We start from the raw sequence: 8529 nt of genomic DNA, 5'->3' as shown, positions 1-8529 counted from the left end.
AATTCACTCACCTCGGCCTCCCAAAGTGTGGGATTACAGGCTGAGCCACCGAGCCTGGCTAAACAGTAACTTTTAAAAATAAAATTCAGAATGGTGTTAATGCTACACCCTAAGTTTTTATAAGTCCAAGATAAACCACATATAATAAAATATTTAGTATGTATTGTTGTATTGTGTGTGTGCATGGGGGGGAGGGAGGGAGGGAGAGGGAGAAAGAGAGAGAGAGAGAAGGAAGGAAGGAAGGAAGGAAGGAAGATGGAGAATCGTTTCAATTATATTAAAAATACATTGAGGAGCAGGGTGTGGCAGCACAGGTTTGTAATCCCAGCACTTTGGAAGGCTGAGGCAAAAGGACTGCCTGAGCCCAGGAGTTCAAGACCAGCCTGGGCAACATGGCAAGACCTTGTCTCTACAATAAATCAAAAAAATTAGCCAAGAGTGGTGGTACATACCCATAGTCCCAGCTACTTGGAAGGCTGAAGCAGAATGATCACCTGAGCCCAGCAGGTCAAAGCTACAATAGCTTGCCACTCACTCCAGCTTAGGCGACACAGTAAGATTCCAATTTAAAAAAAAAGATTAAAAATTGAAATAAAAGATCAGGCTGGGCTCGGTGGCTTGGCCTGTAATCCCAGCACTTTGGGAGGCCACAGCAAGTGGATTGCCTGAGTTCGCGAGTCCAGACCAGCCTGGGCAACTTGGTGAGACCCCGTCTCTGCAATAAATAAAAACGTAGCCAGGCCCGGTGGCATACACCTGAAGTTCCGGCTACTTGGAAGGCTGAGGCGGGAAGATCACTGGTGCCCAGCAGGTCAACACTGGGATAGCCGTGCGTGTGCCACTGCACCCAGCCTGGGTGAGAGTGAGATTCCAACTCAAAAAAAAAAAAAAAAATCAGAAGAAAACAGGTCAAAATGTTAAAAGCTGTTATCTTTTAGTAGCTGAAGTTATGGGTGATGATTCCTCCGGAATCTTTAAAGTTTTTTGAACTTTCCATATTTTCCACAATGAACATGCATGACTTTCTAAATTAAAAGAAAAAATAATTTTTAAAGGCACAAATCCCTTGACTGGGTGTGGTGGCTCATACCTGTAATCCCAGCACTTTGGGAGGCCGAGGCAGGAAGACTGCTTGAGTCCAGGAGTTCAAGACCAGCCTAGGCAACACAGTGAGACCTAATCTCTATGAAAAATAATTAGTCAGGTATGGTAGTGCATGCCTAAGGTCCCAAGTACTCAGGAGGCTGAGGTGGGAGGACTGTTTGAGCCCAGGAGTCTGAGGCTGCAGTGAGGCTCCTGCAGTCCAGCCTGGGCAACCCACTGAGTGAGACTCCAACTCAAAAAGAAAAAAGAAAAAGCACAAATCTCACTTCAAGAGAAACAGGAAGGAAGAGGGGAGGGGGCAGAGGGCAAGGAGCTCAGCACAACAGAACGGTGGCCTCTGACAACTGAGAATCAGAAGGGCTGGCGGCCTTTCCCAACCCCCCCACACCTTTGGGTGCCGCAGCCTCTGTGGCCGCTTGCGGCCCACGTTGGGACATGGCCCATCTCCTCTGTCGTCCTTTGCAAGCTGGAGACAGGAATCCACATGACGCTGGTACTCTCTGAATGGGACCAGGGATTTGCAGAGATAACACTTCTCATTCCTAGCCAATCAGAAAAAAGGGAGAAAACAGTTTTCAGATTTGCTTTTGCCTCGGGACTCCTGGATACGTCTGAAATCGTGTTTTTACGTCTCGAAGTTATTCTGTGGAGGAGACATGTCATCTGGCGCAGATTCACTCAGCGGGATCACCAATAAAGCTAAGCCGCCGCCAATCACCAGGACTGAGTGATTAGCTGTTTTCCCTGGCTGTTTCTCCATGCCCTGCTGTTGCAGCAATGGGATGGTAATGAAATCAGCTCTTCAGACTATCTCAAACAATGCTGATTGCTCTTCACACATAAAACACCCTGTCAAACTCTTCTGAAATTAAGTGTGATCGTTTTTTCAAAGAGAAGTTAAAATTTCGACAAAAAAGGGAACACCAGGAACATTAAATCAAGTTGACATTTTTACCGGGGTGGATGAACTTGTCTGATTAGTAAATCAAGTCTGTCTATATGCCAACTTCCTTAATTCTATAACCTGCAACATCATCTAGGAAGTTACTAAAACCAAGTGGTTCTGCCAGAGGCTGTTGCATAATTTTATACACACAGTTATTTTTATCTTTTTGTAAGAGTAGAGTTTGGGGAAAGAGGGGAAAGTATGTCCTTGAGATAAAATTTATTGAGTATCAGTAAAAATGGAATAGTTGGGGGAAAAGAAAAGAAACCAAACATCTATTAAATGTTTTCTCTGCGGTAGGAACCTGTGCAAGGCCCTTTCAGCTCAGTTTCTCAATTAATCCTTCAGTCCCATAACGGAGGAGCCATTCTCCCCCAAGGTCCTATAGCTAGCAATTGTCAGAAGCCCCATCTGCCTTACTTGTAAGATCATCTTAGTTTTAAAAAGCTGAAGAAACCTTTCCAAAGCATGCCATCTGAGACTTCTCTTTCTGGCTATTATTACTATTCGGTAACTCCAGCAAGAGAGACTTGAATTAAGTCTTGAGAAGAATTTTTCTGGAGATCTTTAAAATAGCAGACATAAGTCTCGTGAGCACTTAAAAGTATCTGGAAGAACGCAAGCAAAATCCTGCCTTATGAGAAAAGCTAGACCAGTCTACCGTTCAAGGTTTCTCAATTAATGCAAAAAGCATTTAGTAATTCCCTACTACATGAGAGGCAGCAGCACTGTGAAACAGGCAGGAGTTTCAACATCAGGTAGACTTTGCCACTTCCGGTCACATGATCTTAGCCAATTACACATAATTTATCTTCAGCTTATTTATGCATTTTTAAAAGAATAACTACCTTATCAACTATTGTGAGAGTTATCAAGTAAATAAAGCACCTGGCACAATGACTAGCGCTAACAAACAGTCATTAATGTGATTGCTGCCTCAGACACATTGTATTAGATGCTGGGGATATAAACATGAATGAAGGCAAGTATCTGCCTTCAAATAACTCACAGCCTAGCCAGGGACACAGAAGTGTGGGGGAAAGAAATTACTGCACGAGAATATGAGGAATTCAGTCCAAGAGGGATGTCTACATTATAGTATGACTCCAAAGGAAAAAGTTTCTGCTCTGCCCAATTGGATTAGGGGAAGCAACTCTGGAATCCAGGGTCTAAGATCTGTGTTCCAAAGGTACAAGTCTCTGCCTAGTGCCTAATGGCTCGAATGTGCTGCTGGCAAGGTCTTTCCTTTCACGAGGCAGCACCTGCACCTGAGCCCTTCCTCAGAGGGAGTCTTCTCAGCCACAACTCAAGAAGCTCTTCTGTGTTGCCAAACCTTGTGCAAGGCAACTTCTGCATTAGCACAAGGCAAAGTGGTCACTGTTGCCAGAAAGCACCAAACCCTGATATGCAAGTTAACGAAAACAGAAAGCCTGGAGTGGGTGGCAGAATTGTTTTTAGTGTACTGAAAAGGGGCACAGAAGTCACCTACACTGACAGAAACTGGGAAGAAAGAAAAAGTAATTCAAGCATCCAAGCAATGAGGGGATTGGCAGGCCGAGAAACGGAGGGTACGGCAGGGACTGGTCTCTTTATTCAGCCCAAGCAATGGTCCGTTAAACAAGAGTTTCGTGAACGCAGCACATCTACTTACCTGTCAAGGTCTGGGGAAGTCTGGGCAGCTGTCCCACTGTTGCTCTTGCTCCTGGCCTCTTTTTGTCTCCGAGTCAATACTTTCAGCAACAACGATAACAAATATATATAGTTAGCTGGCAACAGATTCTGAATATAAAAGACAAAATGCCTAGGAAGAAGCACAACGGAAACCCTACCCACAGGGAGAAGCACAGTTTGAGAAGCCTCAACCTTTCTAGCTAGTATTGAGAACAACAACTGTTAACACTGGTACCAAAATCATCAGCCACAAGATAGTCCCCTGCTTGCTAAGCCATGAGATCTTAAAATCTAGGCCATGCAAGAAAGGTTTCTGTTTACTACCCTAACCTGCAGGACCCAAGGGAGGGATTTATCTTTCCAACCAAAATTCCACCTGGTCTCATACTCCGATGAGGTCACGCTATGAAATGCGAAACAATGACTACATCGCAGCGCCTGCATAAGCTCCGGTCTTTACAAAACCTGCAGAGTGTTCCATTCACAAATGAGGAAACTGCAGCTCAGAACAGTTAACGCAGCTGTTCTTTTCCCACTACACTAGGACCATCTCCCAATTCTAGCAGGCATAGATGGCTTCAGCCCAGATGATATACAAATACTTTGTCTCATGCCAGATGATGTCTGTTTATAAAACTTAAAGGACCTTGGAGGCTACTTAATCAAGAGTTTTTCAGTCTTCCTTCCTTGCAACAGCAAGAAAAACTACAACCATTTCGCTTCAAACTCTGCCTGCCTTTCTTCCTCTTAACACCTGAAATCACCACAACGAGAATTTAGAAAGGTTACCAGTAACTTAACCCTTGGCACTCGGAGACATCTCGCAGGTCACCAAGCAGCAACTCAACCACACTTTTTACGAAATAGTGAAAAACAAATAACTTCATATTAAACAGTATAGCATTGGAACCAATTATTTTATTGTAATGATATTTGGCCTGTGATGGAATTTTAAACATTGAGGAACTTATTTATGACAAAAATCAAAATTTTACATATTATATTTTTCTTTTCTTTTTTTTTTTTTGAGTTGGAGTCTCACTCTGTTGCCCAGACTGGAGTGCAGTGGCCGCTCCCGGCCACCGCAGCCTTGACCCACTGGGCTCCGGTGATCCTTCCACCTAGCCTTCCAAGTAGCCAGAATTACAGGCATGTGCTACCACGCCCGGCTGATTTTTTTATTTATTGTAGAGATGAGGTCTCGCTGCCCAGGCGGGTCCCGAACCCGCGGGCTCAGGCAATCCACTCACCTCAGCCTCCCAAAGGCGCGGGATTACAGGCTGAGCCACCAAGCCCGGCTATATTTTTCTAACATGTGAAATAGTCAGCAACATGCATTGCAGATTCATTGATACGTGTTTGTGCAACAGTAATTTGTTTGACATCTTCCACCTGGTGCTTTCTATTCGAGCAGACAATGCAGTGTCATTTTCTTCCTCCCACGCTAACAATATGTAATTTATTGTCCAGTCTGTTGTTGGAAGAAGATGTGGAAGGATGCACTTGTGATTCCTGAAAACCACTTTTCAACTGATCAATCAAATCTCAGTATATATTCCATCTCTTTATTGCTTTTTCATGCAATTTGAATGGAAAACTTTAAGGAAGCATACATTTTTGAAAAATATGCCCTTGCTTAAGTTTGTCCTGTATAATCACTAGCAATCTCTTTATGTTCCCTGAGAGGGGACATCCGAGTGCAAAGGGTTAGGTTGTGAAGCATTTATCTACTCTAGGTCTCAAGAAACTTTTCTGTGGGGATGGACGGTAAACATTTTAGGTTCGGCAGGCCCCACAGCCTCTGTCACAACTATTCACCTCTGCATTGTACAAGAGCAGACACAGACAATACATAAACAAATGGGTATAGCCGTGGTCCAATAAAATTTTATTTACAATAATAGACGTCCAGCTAGATTTGGCCTGTGGCTGCCCACAGCTTGCCTCACCCTCTAGTCCCACCTCCTCCTCGCGGACAAATGCCTTCTACAACCCTTTCTAACAAGTAACCACATGGTCTCAACTTGACTGCATCCTTTTATGAGGAAAATTTACCATCTCCTAAGGAAACCCGTTCTGTTGCTACACAAGCAGCCTGGCTCCATCTGCATTTACTGGGGGCATGTGAAAGAACGTGCCTGCCAGCCGGGCTCGGTGGCTCAGCCCGTAATCCCAGCGCTTTGGGAGGCTGAGGTGAGTGGATGGCCTGAGCCCGCGGGTTCGAGACCCGCCTGGGCAGGTGAGACCTCATCTCTACAATAAGTCAAAAAATCAGCCGGGTGTGGTAGTGCAAGCCTGTAGTTCCGGCTACTTGGAAGGCTGAGGTGAAAGGATCGCCGGAGCCCAGCAGGTCGAGGCTGCGGTGGCCGGGAGTGGCTACTGCACTCCAGTCTGGGCAACTGAGTGAGACTCCAATTCAAAAAACACAAAAAAAGAAGACAGACTTGGGCTGCAGAACCTCTGAATGCCGAAGCTAGCTCTAATCCTTCTAATGGTCCTCCAGGTTGGCATTATTACTTGTCCCCCATTTTAGCGGTACGGAGACAAACGGAGAGGGACTGACTTCACCAAGCCATCACGACTGGTAGGAGTGAAACCCAGGACAGAACCTAGATCGGATTCCCATATTCATGTTCTTCCTACTTAACCTCTCCTGAATGCTCCAACTTGCCAATTCTCCTCAATAAACCAAGCCCAATGCTCAGCACGCAGCCTGACCACTAAAGAGAACAATGAACCACCAGCTCTCCATATGGACTCATATTCTACTAACTCAGTCAAGGCAGTGTTTGCTTTACTGACCACCCTGGTACGCTGCTGACTTCAATTAAACTTAAAGGCAACTAAGATCCATCCCCTACCCTCCCAAATTATCCTCAGATAAAATGTTATTAAGACAGTTCTCTTAATTCTGCACTTGTATAATTAAGTTGTTGGGCATTTTTTCTCCCCTTAAATGCAGGACTTCATATTTGCTCCTGTTCTTTTCCACTGAACATTTCAATGTGTTGAGATCAGCTACAGTTTGACTGACTCTGTCATCTGATATTATCAGCTCTCTTTTCCAGCTCTGTGTCATCTGCATATATGACAAGCATGCTTTCTCCATCTTCATCCAAGTCACTAGGGAAAAATGGCTGTAAAGCATGTATGGTCAAGGACAAAAGTAGCATGTCTTCATCAGAGAAGCCTGTCTTCTCCATGGTACAACTGTCCTTTAAATAATCAAGCAAATATTATTGGGAACAGTTAATGTGTGAGTAATTTGGGGAGACTGAGGAAAGCATGAGGCAGCGTCCTTACTCCTAAAGAGATTACAGTTTACTAACAAGACAACAGCACATGCACTCAAGTAATGATAACACAAGGCTTAAAGAGACGCAGAATAAAATAAGGTCAGACACACAAGCAACTAATAACTGTGTGTGTCTCTGTGGGGAGTGACAGGGATGCTTGGGGACTGGAAGAGGAAGGAGGCGTATTTTTCACTGTATACTTTTCGGTAATGTGAATTTAAAAATTGGAAGGGTTTAAGAAAAGATCAGATCATACAAAGTGTGAGGCACTGGTTAACATGAAGGGTCTATTTCTTTCTTTTTTTTTTTTTTTTTTTGAGTTGGAGTCTCACTCTGTCGCCCAGACTGGAGTGCAGTGGCCGCTCCCAGCCACCGCAGCCTCGACCCACTGGGTTCCAGCGATCCTTCTGCCTCAGCCTTCCAAGTAGCCAGAATTACAGGCATGTGCTACCATGCCCGGCTGATTTTTTTTGTTTGTTTTTTTTATTGTAGAGAGGAAGTCTCGCTGCCCAGGCGGGTCTCGAACCCGTGGGCTCAGGCAATCCACTCACCTCAGCCTCCCAAAGGCGCGGGATTTACAGGCTGAGCCACCGAGCCGGCGGAAGGGTCATTTCTAACGTTCCTTCCAAACCAGAGATTTTACAAGTCAAACTGAAGGACTGCAGGGGAAAAACACCCAGGCCACAGTTGCAGAGCAGGCTTCCAGTCCACTTCCCAGTCTCTCAGCCGGCCCACACTTCTCCATCCTGAGTACAAGAACTTCATGAGAGATTCCATCAAGTGCCTTGCTGAAATTAACTCTTAAAAGGTTGGCACTGCAAAGACTACAGAATCCTTTAACAGTTGTTGTTTGGCTTTCTTTCTTTCTTTCTTTCTCTTTCTATTTGTCCCCCATCTTGACTGCCAAGTGTTTTTCCAAGAGAAATACTTGGAAACCACTCCACTGGTAGGGCTGAAAAAAGAATTAATTGCTTCTAGCACTGTCTATATACCTCTATCGCACTTAGCAATTTCTGTTCTTATTCACATATATGTCAGTCTCTCTTCTACACCATGCAACTTTCTGAATCCAGAGATTATGGGTTTTATTTTGTTTTGGTTTTTATCTCTTCAGTGTCTTCAGCAGATTCTAATACAGATTAGACACGAATAAATATTTGCCAAATTAAATTATGTCAAAAGATTCTAAGGGGAAAAAGGGCTCTCATTTTATGAGGACCTACTTTGTGTCAGAGACTATTCTTTTTCTTTTTTCTTTTTTTTTTTTTGAGTTCAAGTATCGCCCAGGCTGGTGCAGTGGCACAATCATGGCTCACTACAGTCTCTATATCCTGGGCTCAGGTGATCCTTCTGCCTTGGCCTTCTGAGTAGCTGGGACTAGAGGCACAAATAAGTCATCATGCCTGACAAATTTTTTTAAAGATTTTATGAGCTGGGTCTGGTGGCTCAGCCTGTAATCCCACGCCTTTGGGAGGCTGAGGCGAGTGGATTGCCTAAGCCCGCGGGTTCGAG

The 8529-nt window shown here is 44.5% G+C and overlaps 1 protein-coding gene across 4 annotated transcripts in view; it reads right to left on the bottom strand.

Moving 5' to 3' along the window:
- Positions 1-8529, bottom strand: part of UIMC1 (ubiquitin interaction motif containing 1) — a 100274-nt gene that overhangs the window by 4385 nt on the left and 87360 nt on the right. For all 4 annotated transcript variants that reach the window (XM_021714711.1, XM_021714713.1, XM_008062745.2 and 1 more), the window contains 2 exons: positions 3702-3780; positions 1493-1646 (listed from right to left, as the gene is read on the bottom strand). In XM_021714711.1, coding sequence (XP_021570386.1) covers positions 1493-1646; positions 3702-3780 — 233 coding nt within the window. The remainder of the gene's footprint in view (positions 1-1492; positions 1647-3701; positions 3781-8529) is intronic.

This window comes from Carlito syrichta, unplaced genomic scaffold, assembly GCF_000164805.1.
Source record: "Carlito syrichta isolate Samal-C Ts95f unplaced genomic scaffold, Tarsius_syrichta-2.0.1 Scaffold96997, whole genome shotgun sequence".
NCBI classification, from domain to species: domain Eukaryota; kingdom Metazoa; phylum Chordata; class Mammalia; order Primates; family Tarsiidae; genus Carlito; species Carlito syrichta.
Note: the sequence above shows the minus strand (reverse complement) of the source record. Positions and strands in the feature narration are given on the sequence as shown.